At 44.9% G+C, this 23,780-nt stretch overlaps 1 protein-coding gene across 1 annotated transcript in view; it reads right to left on the reverse strand.

Annotated features, from left to right (window-relative positions):
• Positions 1 to 23,780, reverse strand: part of MID2 (midline 2) — a 190,487-nt gene that overhangs the window by 128,718 nt on the left and 37,989 nt on the right. Inside the window, exon 2 of the mRNA XM_035113295.2 lies at positions 13,578 to 14,296. Within this exon, the coding sequence (XP_034969186.2) occupies positions 13,578 to 14,240 (663 nt within the window). The 5' untranslated portion in view covers positions 14,241 to 14,296. The remainder of the gene's footprint in view (positions 1 to 13,577; positions 14,297 to 23,780) is intronic.

Genomic DNA, 23,780 nt, shown 5'->3' on the forward strand with positions numbered 1-23,780 from the left:
TAAGAGAGTCAGGAAAAGTGGAAAGGGAGAAATAACTGAGCTGTTGATAGTCAAGGAGAAAAACTAGATGGACCAGTGGTCTCACTTGCCAGGCAACTTCCCTTGTCCTATGGTTTGTATATTATTACACTTATATTTCACCTTTCCCACCCCCTCCAAGGTGGTTCTCCCACTCCCCACTCTGAGAGAGAGAGAGACTGGCCCAAGGCACTCAGTGAGCGTCAATACTGAGTGGGGATATAAACACTGATCTCCCAGTGCACTAACATTGCAGGCACTACACCACACTGGCCCGGTCACATCTTCTCATTTGGTCCATGCTAGTCTTTTTAAGGGGAGTGGGGGGGGGGGAGAACAATGTGTCTCTCTTCTTTCCTTGCCTGGCTCCTTTTCCCCCCTCCTTTTCTTTTTGCATGCTCAGCAAATAGCTTAGCACTGAAAGCAACCCCTCTCACAGTAGCAAGGAAGAAAAGCCGGTTCCTGTTCAGAGTTGCTAAAGAATTAGGACTAAAGATCAAATTAAAAATTAATGTAGATTATGAGTAAAAGTAATAGCTTGACCTAGATAAAAGAAATGCAGGGGAATCACAGCAGGGGTGGGGGTGGGGAAAATCTAGGCTGGCGAAAAAGCCAAAAAAGCAGCTGGGGAACTTGAAACTCTCACCGCTGCTTCCTTTTGTGGAACGTCATGCCAGCTCTGAATACAACAGGTGGCACCCCGCTGGTGCCTTTGGAAGCAACCCTTTCTCATGCTACACCCCCCCCCACCTTTGTCGAGGGTTTTAACCTGTAAGCTTTCAAAACTGAAATCAGGCTCACCTCTGAGTTTCATAAGCCATCTTTAGAAGAGGACTTTAAAACAAAACTGCCAATATCGCCATGGCTGAACTCCTTTGACCTTCCAGAGCTGCGGGGAGGCAAGGTGTGACCAGGCTGACCCTTCAGGGCTGGGGTGGTGGAGATGCCTCCCTCTCCCTTGTGGCCAGCGAAGTTACACCCTTACGTGCCCCACCCCTCGGCTGGCCAAGAGGCAAGGTGAAGCCAGCTTGGCATGGTGCACTGCGTAACCTGCCAGGCCTGTGGGCAGGAGGGCAGGCACTCCAGAGACACACCAGCGCCAGAGCACAAGCAACTCGCTCAGACGGGGGCGTTAGTTGCCTGCCCGCCTGCCTTGGCTTCAAGACAGCCATTCTCCTCTCTTCCCCACCATGTGGCCTGGTGCCGCATGCCTTGGCCATGTTTCTGCGCTCTGTGATGGGGGCCCCACAGCCCCCTATGACCCCCTACTTCTCCAATGAAACCATAATCTCCCAAAACACCACCAACCAGCTGTGCACTGGCCATCATTTCTCTCTCTCCACACACACACACAAACACACACACACACAGACTGAGAGTCGGGAGGAAGTTAGCATGATGGTTTGGCACCTCCTCCCCAAATGTATTGGATTGTTTACTTCTTTTTCCAGGCATGGATTAAGACTCTTTTGCACTCTCTCTTCCTATTCCCCCCTTCCTCTCTCTCGCACTGGCAATGCAGGCGATGCCACTGCCATCATTGATACTCTTACATCCATAAATTTGCCTCTTCCTTTCTTAAAAGCCATCCAAATCAGTGGCCATCACTGCCTCTTGTAGCAGCAAATTCCATATTTTTAAGAAGTATTTTCTTTGGTCTGTCCTGAATCTTTCAACATTCAGTTTCAGTAGATGTCCCTGGGTTCTACTGTTGAGAGGAAGAAAAACCTTTCTCTCTCCACTTTCTCAGCACCATGCACAATTCCATACACATCAATCATGCCAACTTAGTCATATCCTTTAAATTCAGTGGGTCTGGTCCGAAAAGAACTAACAATGGATATAGCCCAATGAATTCTACACTCAGTACCAATTTCTGCACTACCACTGTGAAATCAGAGAATGCACAGAATCTGGCTCAAATCCGGGCAGCTTTCACAAGTGATGCAAGACACACTTTTACTCATAGAGCCTTAGATGAGCTCTGTCGCAGAACTGCATGGGCATATTTTTAGTAGTTTCAATAATTCTACTTGATTCATCGTGACCTTTTTAAAAAATTCTACCAAATCAGAAATACAGCTGGTTATCAATATGAATTAACACATCACGTTGCCATACCGATCCCCTCGGAGGGCAGGAGCTGACAGACACCTCCGCTGAGTCATATAGAATTCATCCTTAGGCTGAGATGTTCAAAGGAAGCAAAGGAAAAATTCAAGTTGCATTGTTAAGCTGATGTTTACCCAGGCAGTTTTGCCTGCTCCCTCCTCAAAGGACAAAGAGGCAGAAAACCCATGTTAATGCAAACGCTGCTAATTAGATTACAAAAAGAGACTCTGCTGGCAAGATCTAAGTTACAAAAAAATCCCCTCTGCAGGACAAAGCTCTCTCTCTCTCTTTCTTTCTCTCTCTCTCTCTCTCTCTCTGTGTGTGTGTGTGTGTGTTGCCCCCTCAAGACACAGTCTCCAAGAATAAGTCATGACTGTACTGTCAATACCCCTGAGCTACACAGACCCTTGGAAAAGGATATTAATCTGCCCACTCTTTAGCTGGCTATTAAAGCTTGTTTTATCTAGGCAGGCATTCTTTTTTATTTAGGGCCAATAGCAATATTTTGTTGGGGATTTTTTGTTATCATCCTGCTATTGCTGCATATGTGCATTTTTTTTCTTTTTGTTTTTTAGTGCAGCAGCTTTATTTTATTTCCTGGTTTATATTTTTATTCCACAAGTGGCTTGAGTGTGCTTTTCACAAAAAGGTGAGATGTAAGTGTTAAAAACAAAAAAGATTCCCAAATCCATATTAGGGCAATACTTTTAATAGCCCGATGAAAGCATTGCAAAACATTGTGCAAACTTTTAAGTTCTCAAAAGCATGCTCATCAGTTTGCACATTATTTAGTATCATTTTGGTTGGCCTAATGTGGATATTGAATTTTTTTCTAATGGACCAACCCACCTACCTCCTCATTTTGGTCACATGCACACCATACATTGATTTAAAGCACTTTTATGTCACTTTAACAGGTATAGCTTCCCCTAAAGAATTCTGGGAAAGTGAAGTTTGTTAAGGTTGCTAAGAATGGTTAGGAAAGGAGGCCCCAATTCTCCTCACAGAGCTACATTTATCAGAGTCTGAAGGGAAGAGAGACTGGTTCCTAAACCACTTTCAGAACTGTAGCTCTGTAAGAATAGGGGTCTCCTAACAACTCTCAACAACTTTTAACAAACTACACTTCCCAGAATTCTTTGGGGGAAGTCAGGTGCTTTAAATATATGGTGTTGGTGTGCCCTTTTGTGTGTAAAACAAAACAGCTGCACGTTGGAGACAGCTGTCCTGTAAAGCAATAACCATCTTCGACCTTTTCATACCCAGGGTGCACCTTTAACTCAGATATGCATTTGGGGACCCGTTTCTTAATTTCTCACCATATATTTGCATGGTGGCAGTGTTGCCGTTGTGACTTGCCCTTGGATCAGGAAGTGACCTAGTCATGGGTCCCGACCCATCAGTTGAAGACCAACGTAGTAAAGTACCACAAGGTCACCCTCACTTTCAATATCCTCAGTCCTGACAACTATACTTGCTCAAGAACGGCACACATCATAAACCTATACTATGACAACTTATGTCGGGTTCCCAAAGAATCTTGGGAATTTCAGTTTGGGAGAAATAACTGAGAACCCTTGACCAAAAACCCTTCACAGAATTCCAGTTCCCAAGAGAGGCAGGACAGTATCACCCATTCTTCCTGAGGATGCTGAAGAGATCGCAAGTGCCTTCTCTCAGTTCCACCATCTTTCTGGTAGAGCAGAGCCTCTTCGAACATTCACCCACCAGCCACTCCACCCAGGGCTGGTGAACAGTAAGTAAAGGTATTATTGTGTTAATTAACACAAGTTATAATGCATAGGTGCCCCCCACCCTGTAATAACGCATGTGTGACCATCAGATGCTCTGTTTGATTGCAATTCTCAACATTCCTCACCATTAGTCACACTAGCTGAGGCAGATGGGAGTTAAGTCCATCAGCATCAGTAGGGGTTCCCCATTCTTGTTATAATATGCGAATTTTCTTTGGGTAGGAGATATATATATACATAATGCCACCTTGAGAGCTTGTTTAGCTGGGAAGTGACAAGTAAAAATACCTGTTTTAAGGCCCCATCAGCAGTATACATTTATAGCAGTTATCATACCACTTTAAACAGTCATGGCTTCCTTCAAAGAATCTTGGAGGTCTGTAGTTTGTTAAGGGTGCTGAGAGCTACTAGGAAGGGAAACCCCAATTCCCCTCAGACAGCTACAATTCCCAGTACTCTGTGGAAAGAGGGATCGACTATTCTGGAAATGATAACTGTGAGGGGAATTCAGCAGCATCTGAAGGGCATCAAGCTGCATGGCTATTTTTATAATATTTCATGACAGCAACAATTAAGTTTTATATGAATTATTGCTCATGTTATATTTTTGACTCATCTAAGTGATAAATGGAATCCAATGTCTCTCATTTTTTTCTTGTCTCATATTGCGGCTTCTAATCCAGACCATTCTCTCCTGCAGTTTTATCCTCCCAATTCATCACATAACTCTTCTGCCGAAACAAACCTCCTCCCACCATTTTATACTACCAAAGTAAATTTGCAGAAGAAGCTCAACCCAGACTTGTATAACCAGTTTACAAAGCAAATCCCTCTAAAGCCAGTGAGAGTTTTGTTCTTTGCTCTCTCTCTCTCTCTCTCTCTCTCTCTCTGTCACACACACACACACACACACACACACACACCCCTGGCATCTGAGTAGAAAATCCATAACATAAAGTCCTTTTTATGATTGAAATGACATGCCTGTCAATGTAAAACCCAGCATGAATATTTCAGAGTGTTTTGCCAGTTTAAGGTGAACAAAAATTATTTGAAACTGGTAGTGACTGGAAACTTGTTTGAAATGGGTAATGAGGGGAAGTCGGGAGGGGGGGGGTTGTTACATTTATTGCCCACTGTTCAGCAGAAGACAGCAGGATGGGTTACAGCAATATAATATAGAACATTAAAAACAGTTTAAAACAGTGTTAGAAACTGGGATAGGAATGCTAGGAGCCATGTGGCTCCTGGGACCTAGGTTGTGGGCACTCAAACAAAATGTCTAGGTACCTCTCCCCACCCCCTTTTCCCCCTGCCCTGCTACCAGACCAGGCAGCCCACCGGGGGGGGAGGGATGCTGCCTGGAGAATCAGGTGGTCCACAGGGTAGCAGAGTAGGGAAAAGAAGCTTTTGCTACCACTCTACCCTGCCAAATACTTGATTCGCTGGGCAAAGGGACAGATATATATATTTCTGCCGGCTGAATCAGGGGGTCTGCATGTTAGCATAGCCACAAAAGACGCATCTTTTGCTAACACTCTACCCCGCCAAACATCTGATTTGCAGCAGCAAGAAAACCTGTTTTTAAAACTTTTGTTGCTGCTGCTGCCAGGTGAACCAAGGGTCTGCAGCGTAGCGTGGCCACAAAGAAAGGCGTCTTTTGCTAGCCTGCCAAAACCTGATTCAACCGGCAGTGAGGCAGCCAAAAAAGAAAAGAAAAAAGACGTATCCTTTGGTGCCACACTGCTGGGCAAATCAGGTGTCTGGTGGGGGTTGTGCTGCAGAAAAAGACACACGTCTTTTACTGCCACTGTGCCTGGCAGACCAGCTCACTGCAGCCAGGCAAGTGGAGATGCCAGGTGCCAAGAGCGGCTCCTGGGTATCTCCATCCAGTCGCAAAAAGCGATTGGCACCTGGCTGGTTTAAAACAAATTGCAATCGCCACTAGAGTGGGTCCTAAAATATGTCTCTGTCACATGTCAAAGGACAGAGTAGAGATGTGTCTCTTCAGCACATGAATAGGTTCCTTGTCTAAACAGTGTACCATGTTACCTGAAAGTATAAAGTTCAAGGCATCCTCTCCTACTACCATCCTGATCCTGGTATAATAAATCAGAAAACAACCCAAAATACTTTGTGAACCAGACCTCAAGGCTTCAATAGGAAAACTTTATTTGGGGCCAGGGGGGTGGGGTGGGGTAAAGAGAATAGCCAAGCAACTGTACTCCTATGTCCCAGAAGATAACTTGCAGCAAAATCCCAACCATGTCTGCTCAGAACTAAATCCCACTGAATTCAATGAGGCTTACTCCCAGTTTAAAAACAGTTTAAAACAACTTACAATCACAGAAATAAAGTGTTTCCTAAGAATACAGTATGTTAGAAGCCAGGGTAAAGCGGTGTGCCTTCAGCATTCACCAAAACCTGTATAACGAAGACACACCTCTGTGCGAAGGGAGTTCCACAACTTAGAGTCTGCCACAGAGAATGTCCTCTCCTGGTCTGCCACTACCGCAAGCTTCTGAGGTTAGAGGAACTATCAAGAAGTTCCCCTCTGCCAATCTCAGCATCCAAGAGGGAAAGAAGTGGTATTTCAGGTATTTGGGGCCTGGACCCATTCTAGGGCTTTAAAACACTAATGTGAGCACCTTGAATTAGGCCTGGAAACCAGCTGGCAATCAGTGCACTTATTTTAAAACTGGAGTTATACGAGACTAAAAGCGAACCCCAGCCAGTAATCTGGCTGCTGCATTTTGTATTGCTATTTTAAGAGATGAAACCATGTGCTCATCCACATGTCTACTTGCCCCATGCCTAGAAAGCACAGGTCCTAGCAGTTTTCCAGAAATGTGGATGTGCCCTATGTTTGCTTAGATCAGAGGGGGAGGAAGCTGTTCCTTTCATGATGCTGTTGGACTCCAACTTCCATCAGCCCCAAGCCAGCATGGCTGCCTTTCCCGACTTCATTTGGGCAGAAGGATGAACAAAATATAGTCATGTTGAGCCAAAAGAAAAAGACTCCAGAATCCAAAATTGGGCAATACATTCATTAGGAGGACCAACCAAAATATCACAAAGTTGTGGCATACTCCCATGTTCTCCAGGACTCTTCATTAGGTGAGATGTTGCACAAAGCACTGGGGGGGGGGGGCAGAGAGAGAAAAGGAAACATACCAATAAATTAAAAAGTACAAAAATGTTTATTAGGCAACAAGGCCCTATTCCCCTCAGAGAGTTACAATTCCCATAGTTGCCTGCAAAGAAGCACCGGTTGTTAAAGCACTCTGGGAACTGTAGCTCTGTAAGAGGGGAAAGGTGTCTCCTGAAAATCTCAGCATCCTTAATAAACTCTAGTTCACAAGATTTTGTAGGGGGAGCCATGACTGTTCAAAGTGGCCCGACATTGTTTTAAATGTGTAGTGCATATGCAGCCTCAGTTGTGAGATGGGAGACTGCTGGCCGAATGGAACATACTGTTTGAGGAAAGGTTCTGAGAAACTCAGAAGCATGCCACAAGTTTGTGACATTTTGATTAATCCTCCTAATAATATGCACTACCCAACTGTAGGTTCTCTAGAGCTTGAAAATCCAGTAACTCAAGAATTTTCTTGCCTAGGCAAATGTTGTTGTCTATTACTGACAATATTTTCCTGTGCAATGAAGTTTTTTTCCTAAGACAAATAAGAAACTTGTTTTCCCACCAGTATTTTAGCATCATAAAACCCAGGAAGAATTCTTATCTCAGGAGCAAGATACCAATTTGTTTCACTTAATGATAAAAAGCTGTCTCAACTTTAGGGCTGCCCTCTCGTTTACAACAAGGTCTGGCAGCTCTAACCAAGAATCCCCCTCCAAGCATGGACAGTATTCCTTTCCCTCCAAGGGAAAGATAATTGTAGTAGTAGTAATAATAATAATAATTTTTTACTTGTACCCAACCCATCTGACTGGGTTTCCCTAGCCATTCTGGATGGCTTCCAACAGATAAAGGCAAAGCATCCCTGAGCAGGTGCAAAGTGCAGTTGCACATTCCCACTGAACACTGCACAAATTGGTGTCTCATGGTAAGGTTTGCACTGGGTAACCCTTCACATACCCATGAGTATCCCAAAAGGTTCCCAGACACAAAAACCTGCTTTGAATCTGGCAAGATAACATAGCGGTTTGGGACAAGCCACAACTGCGTGCTGAAGAGTGGAAAATGGGAGTGGGGATACCATATTACCTAATGGATTGGCACATCTCGAAAGCACTTATCATAAACCTAAAATTGCTCGTTGCTATTCACGTATTTCAGACAGGGGAAATTAAAAGGGGGAAAGGTAACAAGAAGAGAAAGGAAAAGAAATGAAAGCACACAAATACAGTACTCCCCAAAAAAGTTAAGTACTTGCAAAGTTTGTTGCCCTCAAAGAGCTATCTGGGTGAGTGTTAAACCAATCCAGCAGGATTTTAATTACTTTTAATGATAACTATCACAGATAGAGAACTGGACTTGCATCTGAGGGACCTGGGATCAAGCCCTAGCCCAGCAATTGGTTCACTCCCATCATCTTGGGCAGTACTAAATGTACTCAGTGATTAAATGCACTCAGCATTTCATGAAAAATCTGCACCTAGAAAAGCTGAACTCTGAGACCTGCCTAAATTATGCAAACCTAATGGGGCTGCAACCAAACTGAAGAAATTTTAGCTGATTAAACTGTGTGAGTGCCAGGAATCGATTCATTGATTACGCTTGCATGCAAGTCCAAACAGTAGCTTTGGATCAAAGCCCATCCTTTTGGATCATGCACCTGTGCGTCGCAGCGGGCATCATCTTAGAAGAAGCATTCTCTCCTGTATGAGAAAAAAGGAGGGATGCCTCTGTAAAGATTGTACTTGCCACCTGCTGTTCTTTGGAAGTACATGTACTAAATAGTTATTATGAGTTCATTTAGATTGTCACCACATTGTTAGCTGAGCAAAGGCTTTTAAGCCAATTTACTGACTGATCAGTCAAAACACTGCAGCCCTGAAATTTAATTGTGGTCACATATTTTGCACAATTTATTTAGCTTTGGTTAGCAGCAAGGAGAGAGGGAAAGAGAGAGAGAGATGGAGAGAGAGAGAGATGGAGAGAGAGAGCACAATGCAGGGCACTGTGCTTAGTTTCATCTCGGCATAGTGAGAATTCAACATCATCTGCCCAGACGATTGCAAAGCCTCAATGAGTTTCTTAAGAACCAGAAACCTGTTTCACTTCAATTTTGACTTTTCTATATTAAAAAATAAAATAAAAACGCTTGCATAATGCAATTGTGCACCAAACCAGTCCTTGCCTTGGTCAAATTACTGTCTCTCCGGTTCAGTTCTCTATCTCTGTGGAGAACTTGCAAAGGAGACCTTCCCAGTGAATCATCCCATGTGAGTCAGGTGCATCTCCCATTGTGGCCTCCACCATCTGAGGCAGCTGCCTCATCTTACGTCATACGGTCTACTTCCTGCCTGCACAAAGATTGTTTGATTCTTCCTGCCTGTTAAGATATTCTGGGAGACTCTGGGCTCTGACTTGCTACCATCCAAAGTGAAGTTGAGGGAACAAGGCCTTCTCCATGGTACTGCATAAGATTCTGAACTCCTCCTCCAGAAAGCCTTGTTTAGTTCATTCCCTTCCAGCCTTCAGAAAGACTGTTCACATTGTTTTGTTTAAAAGTGCATTTGAGCCTGCCTCATTCCCAATTATTGTTCATAATGCTGTTGTTTTAATACTCCTCTTTTAAACTGAGGTGTGTCTTAAACTCTGGGAATTGTAGATCCCTCCATGAGCAGGTGCAAACCAAAAAACATTACTGAACCAAAGGAATCTACAAGGATCCTTTAATGCAGTCAGCAGTGAACCAGCTGCTTCCTGAAAACATGAAACTGTTTGGAAAAGCTCCGCCTCTTCACAATTTGAAAGCATCAGGCATAAACTTTCCTCGACACGGATGGCTTAAAATGCTTATTATGCTGTGTAGCTTAAATCTGACTTGCAAACATTCCCAAGGAGCTGAAATAATACTAGGTTGTCTCATGGTGCAACTCCAGCATATTAATATAAAGTTGGTCTGAACCAAATGCTTCTTCCAGGACAGTTTGGCTCCAAAGACTCCTACAGAGTAGACTCTCTGTCTCCACAATGTGTTCTTTCTTACTATTTTTTACAAAATTCAGGTCATAGGACAGCCTGGGTTTCTCAAGAGACCTGACCATCAAACCACCTTCTCTGATATGGCTGGGGAGTGCTGCCAGATTTTTCCAAACCTAGCATTATTTTGAAGATCCAGCCCCCTGTGCAATGCATAAGAGATAAAGAGAGATGTCTCCTTTCATATGGGTCAAGAACCAGACATTCTGATTCCTGTCAATTCAGCAGAGCCTCCATAAGTGTGTAAAAAGCCAAGCATGAAAAGATTCCAATAGGGGCCCAGGAAGCACACAGAGATGTCTGATCCCTCTGTCTCAAGAAGCTCAGTGTAGTTCATCAATATGCACTGACAATCTTGGCTTGAGTGAAGGGAGAACAGAATCCTTTCTCACCCACACTCACCCCATAACAGAAGATACAGTATATACTCTCCAGGAAGAAATAATGTTCTCGCAACATGCACCAGAAGTTTCTTAGTTAATTCTGCCTCTCTATACAGGATAATCAGATAACTCTAATATTCTTTATGTGAAGACAACATTTCTTCTCACTGCTTTATTACTTGGAATTTGTTACTTTAACCCACATGCAACTACTGCACTTATTCTACGTGCCTACTTTATAGTTTTGTTTTTCATCCTTTACTTTTATCTGCTTTTTGAAAATAAATGTTCTCTCTGTTTTATATACATTACGGAATGAAATAAAAAATATTTACCCCCACCCGCCAAAACTAAAAAATTACTCTGCCTCTCTGGGAATGTTCACCTTGAAGATATAAGGCAGGGAAGGGATCCCTGATCCTGCAGATGCTGTAGGACTACAACTCCCAACATCCCTGGCCATCCAACTAGCTGACCGGGGCTAACAGGAGTCTCAGCCAAAGAACTTCTGGTGGTAACATCAAAGTCCTGGCCAGCAAAGAACTTGTGGGCAATTCAAACCAGGATACAGATACAATGGACCAAGGAAAGCTTGCAATCAAAGCCAAGATGCCAACTGCCATCTCCAGTTCTTTCCCCTCAGTATCTGATAATAAAGAGATATTAGCACGAGGAGTCCCACTGGATCAGTCCAATGACTCTTCTAGTCCATCATCCTCTTCTCACAGTGGCCCACCAGATGCCCATGGGAACCCCTTCTTTCTGAACTTTCTTTTAATGTCATGATTTAAAGACACCAACAGAATGCCCAGTATACCTGAAGGAGTGTCTCCACCCCCATCGTTAAGCCCGGACACAGGTCCAGCGTCGAGAGCCTTCTGGCGGTTCCCTCACTGCAAGAAGTGAGGTTACAGGGAACCAGGCACAGGGCCTTCTCGGTAGTGGCTCTCGCCCTGTGGAATGCCCTCCCATCAAATGTCAAGGAAATAAACAACTATCCAACTTTTAGAAGACATCTGAAGGCAGCACTGTTTAGGAAAAATTTTAATGTTTGATATTTAGTTGTGATTTTAATATTCTGTTGGGAACAGCTGCCCAGAGTGTCTGGGGAAACCCAGCCAGACGGGCAGGGTATAAATATATCTACATCTACATCTACTACTGCTATTTTATCTATCTATCTATCTATCTATCTTTGGCTGTGACCACCACAACACCCTATCAAAGCTTATTCCATAGCTTATGTATTCCATAGTGGGACACTTCCTCTCACTTCATCCTGGACCAGGATAAACAGCTCTGAAAATACTAAAATTCCAGTGTTCTGACAGGGTGGAGAATTCCTCAAACAAAAAGACCAACAACAAAGGAACCCTGGGGATTTGCTTACATCCCTTTACAGCTCCACCCCTCCCCCTGGCTCATTCTCACACTGGGTTCACCTTGACCCACCATTCCCCATGCAGACCATCATATATACCTATTGTGAGGAACCTGTGACCTCTTCAGGTGTTACTGCACTACAACCCCCATCAACCCTAGCAAGCATGGCCAATGGCCAGGAATGATGGGAGTTATAGTGCAGCAACACCTAGAGGGCCAAAGATACCTCACACTCACACCTGCTATACAGTCATACCTCGGGTTAAGTACACTTCAGGTTGACTACTTTCAATTTAAGTACTCCGCGGACCTGTCTGGAACGGATTAATCCACTTTCCATTACTTTCAATGGGAAAGTTCACTTCACGTTAAGTACGCTTCACGTTAAGTACGGACTTCCAGAACCAATTAAGTACTTAACCTGAGGTACCACTGTATACTCATAGGGAACTCAAATCCCTAAGTGCTGGTCATCTATCCACACACAGAAGGGGGTAGCTACAGGCTGTGGAGAACACTGAGGTTTCCAGATGTACAAACACACACATACACACTTAAAAAAAACTCAATCCAAGCCTCACCACCCACAAAATGGGTGGCTAACTGCTGGAGGGCAGAAAAAACACCAGAAAACTAGGGGGAGAGGGGAGTGAAATGCAAAATCCTAGAGAAAGGCATAGCTGGCCTGGTGGAACTCTGAACAGCTGCACTCCACCGCTGCAGAATTTTGTTGCAGGCCCCACTTCTACCCTTTCTAAAGCCCAAATATTTTTGCTGCTTCCCACTCCTGTATTCTCTACCACGCACTGACTTTTAAGTGCCTGGAGGCTTACTCTTGTGTTTTGAGGTTTGATCTCACAAAGAAAAAGGGGCTTAAGGCTGGGTGTGAAGATCAGCATAAGGGGGATGGCTAAGCTCAGAACCCTGAAGTCTTATGGGAATACCATCTCAAACCTTTAATAAGGCCTTTCACACACCCAACATGCAGTGCTAACCAAGATTCCCACACCCACAAATAGTACAGATTCATCTCCGTTAAACAAGCCCCTGACAAACCATGCATCCATCCCACTTGCCTGCCTGCCTCCATCCAGGCCCTGCAGCTTCAGGCAACGTCTGCCACTGCCACCTAATTATGGAAGCCAACACCTATTGAAACAGTCTGCTTCGTTTCACACAGGGAAACCTTGCCTCCAGTTACTCGGTTAGTACCAAAGCCAATTCACACAACCAGATTGGTGTGGTAAGAAAAATGGACAGTTGTGTGTGTATTCATTGCTCCACCACAAAACCAGTTCGAGTGCTTCTTCTGTTGTGGAGGGAGAGTGGCTCATAGGAAGAAACCATAGCTTTGTGGCAGAACTATGGGAATCCCTACGGTATTTTAGAAGCACCCAGTAGCAAATGATGGAAACGATCTTTGCTCAAGACCCTGGTCAGCCAGCCACTGCCAGTCAATGGATACTACTGGGCTAGTTGAATATACAGCCTGAGTCAGTTTACAACAGCCTCCTAGTGTTTTGATGCAAAAGATACTGAAAAGTGAGTTCAGAGATGACACAGTGGGTGAGGGATGCAACTGCGGTAAAACAGCAGCTCAGAGCACGTTCTCCATATGTCACTTTGGGGTGTGTGGTATTTGCAATGAATCCTTACTTATGAACATACAGGAAGGAGCAAAACAGACACAAACCACACAACACAAGCAGCTGCTGCTGCTTCAATCAGTGCCCAAAATCCCACCCCGCCCCTTCTTACCTTGAGCTTCTCAAACCGGTCACTCAGGGATGCCACCTGGTGATCCCGGTGCCGCCCCACCAGTTTGCATAAGGCACAGATGAGCTGGTCATCAGCCACACAGTACATGTTCACTTTCTCGTTCTCATGCTCAAGGCAAGTCAGCCCACGGAAGTGGGCGTCCGGCACAGGCTCCACCAAGCGGTGGCTGGTGAACGGCTTCTTGTTGGGGTGTGTGGCCCGCAGGCAGCGGTCGCAGTAGGACACCTCGCAGGTGATGCAGGTCTTGACAGCGTCACGCGGGGGGTCCTGCTCACAGAACTGGCAGGCTATCCTGTCGCCCGCCGACATGGTTGGGCTGTGGCGGTATGGCCGCTCACGACAGTTCTCGCTGGGGGAATTCGGCCCACTCAGGGAGGCCTTCTGGAAGCGGTCGATGATGTTCTGCAAGGTCACATTGCGCTTGAGGCCCTCCAGGCCCCGATGGTTGAGGGAGATGACATAGCGGCAGGTGGGGCACTGGAAGGCAGTGATGGGCTCAAGAGGCTCTCCGGAGGAGCAGCTGGAGACCAGGATGCGGTGGGCACAGCTGGAACAGAGGCTATGAGCGCACGGCAGAAGGAGGGGGTCTTCAAACAATTCCAAACAAATTGGGCAAGTCAGTTCCGACTCCAGTGTTTCCATCTTTAGTTAAAACAATCTGGCTTCAGCACTAAAAACGAAGGAGGCAGGTTAGCCACCTGGGAAAGAAAGAAGGGCAAGAGGGGACAGTGAATTATTTATAGACTTTCATTTATCGCCCTCCCTCCAAGGAGCTCAGAATGGCATTTTTAGCCTCACAATGACCCCTGAGAGAGAGAGAGAGAGAGCACTCACATCTGTACTATACATTTAAAGCAGGATCATATACTTTAAGCAGTCATAGTTTCCTCCCCCACAAAAGATCCTGGAAACTATAGCTTGTTAAGGGTACTGAGAATATTAGGGATCCCCTATTCCACCCACAGATACAGATCTCATGATCGTTTAACAGTTAATATGTCTCTGCGGTAGCTTATCTCAAAGTTTTTAGTGTCTATACGCTTATTGCATTTATAAATCTTAAATTTACTGTTGTTCAATGTTTTAAATTTTTGTGTTCCTTCTGGGATTGTACCCCTAAGTGTGTTTTATATGCTGGTCTCCGAATGCAATAAAATATCTATCTAAACAGTTACCGTATTTTTCGGACCATAACACGCACTTCCCCACTAAAACGGAAAGGAAAAAGTCGCTGCGTGTTATGGAGTGAAGGCAGCAGCTTTCGACAAAGGCGGTGGGGTAGGAGCTTTTGCGAGCGGAGCGCGCTAGCAGCGGCATGGGGGACAGGAACATGCAGCTCTTCCTCCTCGGAAGCCGCTGCCCGCCGCTCGCAAAAGTGGAGCGCGCTGGCAGCAGCTTCCGAGGAGGAAGAGCTGCTCGTTCCTCTCTCCCCCATCGCCACCTGCGCGCTCCGCTTTTGCAAGCAGTGGGCGGCGGTGGCAGGAGGGGCAGACGGGCTTGCCCCTGGAGAGTCGGCAGCAGCATCAGTGCGCTCCTTTCGGGGCTCTGATGCTGCCGCCAGCTCTCCCAAGAGTGGGGGGCAGACGGGCTTGCCCCTGGAGAACCAGCAGCGGCAGCCAGCAGCTGAGGGTTGAGAGAAGCGGCCCAAATGCTGCTGCTGCTGCTGCTGTTGCTGCCGCCTCCCAGCCTTTTAGAGGAGGAAAACCAGGGGCAATTTCCCCCCCCTTGCTTTCCTCCTCTAAAAACTAGGTGTGTTGTATGGTCTGGTGCGTGTTATGGTCCATAAAATACGGTAATACCTTTGTGAGGTGAAGGGGGTCTCTTCACTGGTTAAAGGTAAAGGGACCCCTGACCATTAGGTCCAGTCGTGACCGACTCTGGGGTTGCGCGCTCATCTCACATTATTGGCCGAGGGAGCCGGCGTATAGCTTCCAGGTCATGTGGCCAGCATGACAAAGCCGCTTCTGGCAAACCAGAGCAGCACATGGAAACACCGTTTACCTTCCCGCTGTAGTGGTTCCTATTTATCTACTTGCATTTTGACGTGCTTTCGAACTGCTAGGTTGGCAGGAGCTGGGACCAAGCAACGGGAGCTCACCCCGTCACAGGGATTCGAACCGCCGACCTTCTGATCAGCAAGCCCTAGGCTCAGTGGTTTAACCACAGCGCCACCTGGGTCCCTGTCTTAGAGCAACATAAAAAAAGAATTAAAACAACTTAAAATCACAATTGGAACATGCCCTATAAAAGATCTATTTCAAGTGTCGAAGAACAGGGTAACAAAATGCATGTTCAGCATATGACAAAAACTGTACCATGAAGCTGGGAGAGGGAATTTCACAACTTAGGGGCTGCAACAGAGAATGCTCTCATCTGGGCCACCCCCAAATTTCTGAGAGTGGTGCAACTCTTAAGAGGGCCCTCTCTGCTGATCTTAAAACTCAAGAGGGTATGCTGGGAAAGAGATTCCAGGGGTCGAAGCTTCTGCATACAAACGCATGTGCTCAGTTACTGAGTTGCAATTCATTCCCCTCTGAGCTATGGTCCCTAACCTTCACTGTACATCAGTGCGCGTGGCTAAATACTTCCATGTGGATATTCCACAAATTAAAAGGATCTGAATATTTCGAAATGACACATTTATGTAAGTTAGAGATGGCCATTGATGGCCTACAAGAAAAAACCACAAAATTCTAATTCATATTAGCTCAATCATAATGTTACGAAACAGAGTGCAAGCTTTTGAGTTCCCCGGAACACTTCATCAGATGTTGAAAAGGCATTAGAGGGAAGGAGAGAGGGAGAGAGAGAGAGAGAGAGAGAGAGAGAGAGAGAGAGAGAGAGAGAGAGAGAGAGAGAGAGAGAAAGTGTGCTGCCGTTTATCAAGACATAACCTTTTTTTGCTGAAAGACTTAAGATGGTATACGAGAGGAGGTAGCAGACAACCAGGGGTACTTTTGCTTTCAAACAGAACCCCAGCCATATGGATAGAAGCAAAAAAAGAGAATGATTTCCCATTTCTGCAAATACAACACCCAAGAATTACTCAGATATCTTTCTTGAAGTATGGAACCGCGGGGGGGGGGGGGGGGGATAAAGAGAGAGATTTGGAAAGAGATTATTCAACACATTCTGTGCAAATTGGCAAACTGTGTTTTGTTGTTGCTATTGTTACACACCACCCCCAATCTCTGTCAAATGGAAGCAAGATTCCAGGGATTCCAGAAGCTAACCAAGGGTTGTGTTTCCATTGCAAAATCAAGGCACAGTGGAGTTTGCTTTGTCTTAGAAATGTGGTTTGTTCACACACATTTACAGCTAAAGCCTTCCACGGAGGGGGCACACCTCAAGAGTGTCTCTTGCTGGTCCTCTCGTAGCTTCAACCAGCTTGGGTCCAAAACAGCAGCCAGCCACGGCCCCCAGCCTCTTAGGGCAGCCTCTCCCAGTCAGCATCCATGGAGTTCTGCCCAACTTCCTGCTGCTTCTTCCCAGCAGCCTTTGCAGAAAACAACTCTTCCCCTTCCGCTTCCAGCAGCCCCTCTGTCATCCTGGCAACCTCCGTTTCAAAAGCCTCTTGCAAAAAGCACTTTCTTTCCTTTTTTTCACTATGGTGACATCTTGCCCCCTGTAATCCTGACAGCCTCCCCCTTTCTTGTCTGATGCTGAATGCCTCACCTTTTGGCAAGATAATGACTCTGCTATCTCCCCTCTAAAGAAGCCCAGCTCCCGAGGAAGCTGGCTTGATTTCAAACCCCATATTTACTAATTTCAGGTAATAAGGGCAGAACCTCGCACTCAGGAATTTTAAAGAATCCTTGCCCCCCCTGCAAACCCAGAACACTATCTATTTGACTTGGTAGTCACTTGCTGCCTAAAGGTGTCTAAATGATTTACAATGTATTTTAAAACATAAATGCATTATAGGGCTACTGTGTGTGTGTGTGTGTGTGTGTGTGTGTAAGTATTGGGAAATAAATAAATTATTTATATATAGAGAGAGAGAAAGAGAGATAATTTATTTCCCAATACTTATATACCACTTAACTGTAATAAAACTTCAAAGCAGTTTACAAAAAAATCAAAGCATTCAAAAATAATTAAAATCAATTATAAGTTTACAATGCATGTTGACATTCTACCCGTCTGGGTAGCCTTGTCTAAACAGAAATGTTTTTAACAGGCATCAAAAATAATACAGTGAACGTAACCTGCCTGATGTCAATAGGCAGGGAGTTCCAAAGTGTGGGTGCCACCACACTAAAATATCAACTTGTTACAAATGTGGAGTGAGCAAGCCCTTTTTCCCCCCAGCTGGAACTCACCGGAACTCAATTCCGGCACCTCCCAGGTGGGTGCCACTCCTGAACAAGGCAGCCGTTCATGGTGAGTTCCAGCACCTCTTTTTCTAGAAAAATAGCACTGGGAATGAGCATTATGTGGTACTTGTAACAGTGACTGTTCTGCAGATCAAAGTGGCTGAGTGAGCTTTTAGAATACATCTGTATCAGGAAATTTTTAATGCCTAATGTTTTACAATTTTTATGTACTGGAAGCCACCCAGAGTGGCTGGGGAAACCCGGCCAGATGGGTGGGGTACAACAACAACAACAACAACAACAACAACACACATACACACACACACACACACACACACACACACACATAGACCAGGTACTGTATTTGGATCTTGATAAATGTGCCGTGGGTGCCAGCACAAAATGTCTGCCACAGGCAGTAAAAAAAGGTCACAGTACTCCATAACTGAGAGCACCATCACAAAAAGTGCTGCACAAACCCACATATACAGAACATACATACATACACCAACAGCAACATTAAGCTTTGGCAACACTGCAACAAGTACAGTGTTGGGGCACTCCCAAGCAGAGGCGTGCCAATTTGACAGATCCACACCTGCAACCAGCTGGCTCAGGGATGAAGCCTGCACTTCCAACTAGTTTCATAACCCTGTCATCTCTGCTTTGGTTTTTGCGGAAGCCACTTCCCATCCTTCAGGTCTATTGCACAACCAACAGTGCAGGAAGCTTCCGGGATTCATTCACTTGCTCTGGTGAGGGTCAATGACTCACCATGCTCATGTCCCACTTTGCAGCCGTGTGCAGATACTCTTCTCGACCAAGAAAATAAGTAACTGTTGGGAAGTAGACATTCCTCATGTCACATATGCACGGAAGGCCATACAGGAACATAGGAAGCTGCCTTCTACTTCCCATGAATCCATAGAGCTGAGCAGTCTTCAGCCACGCCCTTTAACCCAAACATGCACTGGGGGACAACTTTCTAGTCTGGTTTGTTTTTTACCATATATTTGTATGGTGGAAATGCTGCTGCTGCAACAACCCACCTTAGAATTCAACTATAACCACAGTGTTTCTCAAACCTGAGTCTCCAGCTATTGTTGGACTACAACTCCCATCATCCCCGACCACTGGTCCTGCTAGCTAGGGATGATGGGAGTTGTAGTCCAACATCAGCCAGGGACCAAAGCCTGAGAAACACTACAATATAGAGTCCACAACCCACCTACTGAAGCTCAGTGACCTAGTTCAGTACAGCCTACACTGTCTGACAATGGGTCTCCGATATTTTAGTCCGGGGTCTCTCTCACAGCCTAGCCTGAAGGTGCCAGGGTTTTAAACTGGAACTGCAGTGGTGGAACTGCAAAGGGTGTGTTCTACCACTGAACCCTCACGATCCTTCCCCCTCTTACCCACATCTCCCTTTAAAAAAAAATTACTGAAGATTTCTTTCCATGCATTTCCAGGGATAGAGGGAGAGATTCCTTAAGAGGTCTCTGCTGTGCCGTCTCAACCCCTCCCCCTCCTTCCCATTCCAAGCTGTTGTCTTCAAGTACCTCCTACTCCTTGTCTGAATCAGGGTGCTCAGAGGGAACCATGACAAACACAGCAGGCTGTTTGTTGCAAGTGGGACAGATCTCTCTGTCCCTCCTCTGCCAGTCTCAGCAGGCTAGTAGAATTTTTTTCAGGCTAATTGCCTTTTGTGGCTCCAATTACAAGACAGTGGGTGCGTAGCTGCCAAGTTCTCCCTTTTTTAAGGGAAATCCCCTTATGCTGAATAGGCTTCCTCGTGAGAAAAGGGAAAACTTGGCAGCTATGAGTGGATGGAAGACCATAAGGCTGGCAGCAGCTTCCCAGGGTTTCAGAAATGAGGTCTTCCCCAGTCTTTCTTGGATATGTCAGGGATTGAACCTGAAGCCTCATGCATGCAAAGCCGTGCTCAACCAACAAGCTTACAGCCATTTCCCCATAATTTCCAAATTTCCTATTCAAGCAGCTTCAAAAAAGAAAGGAAAATGAGAGGAAAGGCTTACTTAAATCTTCTTCTATTGGTGGGAGGAAGGGGGCATAAGCCGTAACGCAGCCTTGGACAACCTGCCCCCTCTAGATGTTTTGGACTACAGCTCCCATCAACCACAGCCAACTGCCTGGGGCTGAAACATCTGGAGGGCACCAGGTTGGCCAAGGCCAATGTGAGACTTACATCTATGACACAGACAGTGAAGTGGTTTATGGACTGTACCACTTCATAGATGGCAGGTAGTTCATATATGGATTGCTTCCCCAGGCCAAACAAAACAGCAGCAAAATCCCCACACGTAAAAATGATACCAAAAAATATTCTACCCTGGGCCTTCTCAACACACTATTTCAGGCACCCCAAAACTTCGGCCCTCCAGATGTTTTGGCCTACAACTCCCATGATCCCTAGCTAACAGGACCAGTGGTCAGGGATGATGGGAATTGTAGTCCAAAACATCTGGAGGGCCGAAGTTTGGGGATGCTTGCACTACTTCCTCATGCACAGAGATTTTAAAATTTTATCTTTGTATGGAGAAGCACTGCATCATGTGAGTCCCAAACTTGCACTCTCAAGTGATACGACCAAGGAACAGACTTAAATCTTTTTCAGCTGTTAACGAGCCCATAAAAACAAGCTCTGCTTGGAAGACCTGTTACATTTCACTTCCCTTACCTGGAAGAACAAGCATTCTGCATTTCTCTCATAGCAAACTGCACAGGGGGAAAGGCCCTGTCTGTTTGATCTAGCTCTGGTTCACAGCCAAGACGGATCTCTCCCTCCGGTATGCAAACATGAAAGGAGACTAGTCCTTCAAACACAAACCAAAGTGAAACCAATTGCACCACAAGCACATTTAACCACACAGTTTTTAAACCCATCTTTGCACCTATAATGATCGCAAATAACTGCTTTGCATGTTTGTTTTTAAGATAATAGAAGTCAAGAAAGTGAATCCTACAACAACCCAACACCCATTTCAACAAGACATTCATGCAAAAGATCCCAGTAGAGGCACAGACCGTAGAGGGCTGAATGTTTGGGGTGGTATAGGCCACAGATGTAAATAATCTGTAATAAATACGTAATGAATTTTATGTGTTAAAAATAAAAAGAATGAGGACTGTTTCAAATGTCACAATTTTACGTCAATAAATCACTCTTTACTATAGGATGGACAAAAAGTGGATTCGGATTAAGGGTTGGGAAGAAATCCAACTCTCATTTTAATGGTTGGCATTTTCCAAAACAATAAATGATCCAAGACAGCTAACCTTCAAAAGCCACACTTCTCTATTCTTCTCTAACCTTCAAAAGCCACACTTCTCAGCTCTCCAACACCCCCCACCCTCAAAAAAGAGTGTATAAAGAGAAAGGGTGCATATAAATATATACATTAATGAAAGAGGCCTGGTTGATGCACTTCCTTGCAAAGATGCACATATATGTGCAATCACATACACCTGGCCACCGAAAAAAATGAACAGGCACTCTGTACCTTTTTGAGGCTGGTTGTGACTGCACTTGGCTCCAGCTTTTCACACTTTACTGATGGGAAAGCCCAATTTGACTGGGACAGGAGGCTTTTGTTTTTAAGAGCCCAGTGCTAATTAAATTCTCACCTCCTCCATCTTCTCAGAAAACCACAAATAAACAAACTGGCTGCCAAAGTAAGTAAGTGCCGCAAATAATTCATCCCACCAGGCCTTTTTGCTCTGTTCCCTGTTGCTAAGCAAGGTAAACTAGGTACAGTCAGAAGTACTCCATATGACTGCCTTTCTTCCACCGATACTAGGAAGAGACTTAAAAAAGAAAAGAAAAGAAAAGAATGAACAAGAAAGATTCCTGCCACCTTCCCTACAGGTCCTTCTCTGGGACTATGGAACAGCATCAAACCCTGAAGCCACAGGATTTCCCTCCCTCATAATTTATTTCAAGGATGTGAGGGAAACTACTTTTCACATGATTCCTGACACCATCTTTATCTGTTTTTAGGCACCAGAGACTCTTCTCTTTGCCCGGGCTTTTTGGCACTTTTGGCATTGAAATGGGACCTGCAAGTCTTGCCTTTTATACATTTAGCTGTGTTTTTAGATTTCTATGGATTGTTCTCAGTTAGTTTTAATGTAAGTCACTCTGGGTCATTCGGGGGGGAGTCACTAACAAATATAGTAAATAATAAAAATAACATACAAAATGCCTTTTATGTGTACAGATATATTAGTGAAAAGATACAAAATGCATTGTATTATAGAAGATAAGCATCAAACAGTATTTTGTGCAAACTGGGCACGCACAAACCCACACACCTCTGCACAAGCCACTGGGTGGTTTACTAGGCAAACACGTTTTTAAAAAAATCCACAAAATACTGTATTGCACAATCCTTTAAACACACAGAACAAGTCACATAACAATTACAAATAATAAGAGTCGTAGGAATCAGGTCTTTCTTCCTCCAACTTACCACTGAAAGGGACACATTTAACCGCCTAAAACTATAATAGATTGATAGTTCCATACGCAAGGAATGACCACTGTAAAGAGCCTTTTCCAGGAATGCATATTAGGGAAAATTACTTGCAAAAATGTGTATATTAGCAGGAATGCATGTGGAAAATGCATACAAATTTTTGTGAGGTATTTCTTTTTTAAAAAAACCTGTGGAAATGGGGTGAACTGAATTTAAGAATGAGAAAAAATGAGAAGCAAAATTCAGATTGGTCCATCCCTACCCTACCGATACCTCCAAGGAGAGTTCGCATCCACTCCCTAAAGGGGAGTCCAAAAATGCAGGTAGCTGTGTCAGTCTGTTATTATATAGTATACGCGCACACACACACCCCAAAAGCAGCAGTACATGCATAGCTTACTAACCAATTGATTAAGACTACTGTACTATGGCTGCAATCCTTGTAAGCTCCACTAAACTCAGTGGCTCTGAGGGGAGGAGAAGAAAAGAGAAGCCCAGAACAGCCTAGAGGGCTGCCCACCATCCAACTCCCAGTGTCTCTGGGCGGATTCCAACATAATAAAAACATAGCAAAACCTCAAGCAGTGATCTAAATTCATTTTCTCTGCAAGTCCCTTGATACTCTTATGCACACCTTTTAGAGGGGGGAAAGCACTGGCCCACAAATACACCGAAATTAAGCAACTCATTTCTGCTCAAAATCAGTATATTCAACTCCACACTGCCAGGTGTATGTCTGCAGGTGTGGGTTGTGGCTGTTATTACCTGCACATTTTGAAAAGGCATGTGCAGAGGGAAGGCATGAGTATGGTGAGTCAGCACTCAGAATTGTGCCCAACAGACTGGCAGCCAGTATTAGCTATCGTAACCCAAGAATCCTAGTGTTGTGGGTTGTGGGGATAAGGGGTTGGGCTGTATGCCTGAGTCCCTTTTAATTCCTGGATCCAGCAAGGATTCAATGGTTGGATTAGCTAGGTTAGCTCCTTGTTGAGCTAATAGCCCTCTAAGCATGGGGCACCTGCTATTAGTGAGAAGGATAAGGGTCAGATTTGAAATGTGTGAGAGAGCTAGAAGCTGGCTGCAGGAAGAATCCTGTGAGGCACAACCAGGCTTGATTTCTGCTGGAATCCAAGGCTGTGGCTCTGGGGGAAGCAAGACCTTCTAGGGGTATTAATGCCGTGAGCCCCTCCATTGTAGGCTCAGGTTGTATATATGTATAAATAAACCTTATATCAGAAAGACACCTCAGTCTTGGATGTCCCTCATTCCAAGGAAACCAAACCCTGGATGGAACCCCTGGAATCTCGGCGACTGAAGTGGGGTGCAACAATATGCTCCCTACATTTCCCCCTCAAAGTCAGCCCCATATA

The sequence above is a fragment of the Zootoca vivipara genome, chromosome Z (assembly GCF_963506605.1).
Source record: "Zootoca vivipara chromosome Z, rZooViv1.1, whole genome shotgun sequence".
Classification (NCBI taxonomy): Eukaryota; Metazoa; Chordata; class Lepidosauria; order Squamata; family Lacertidae; genus Zootoca; species Zootoca vivipara.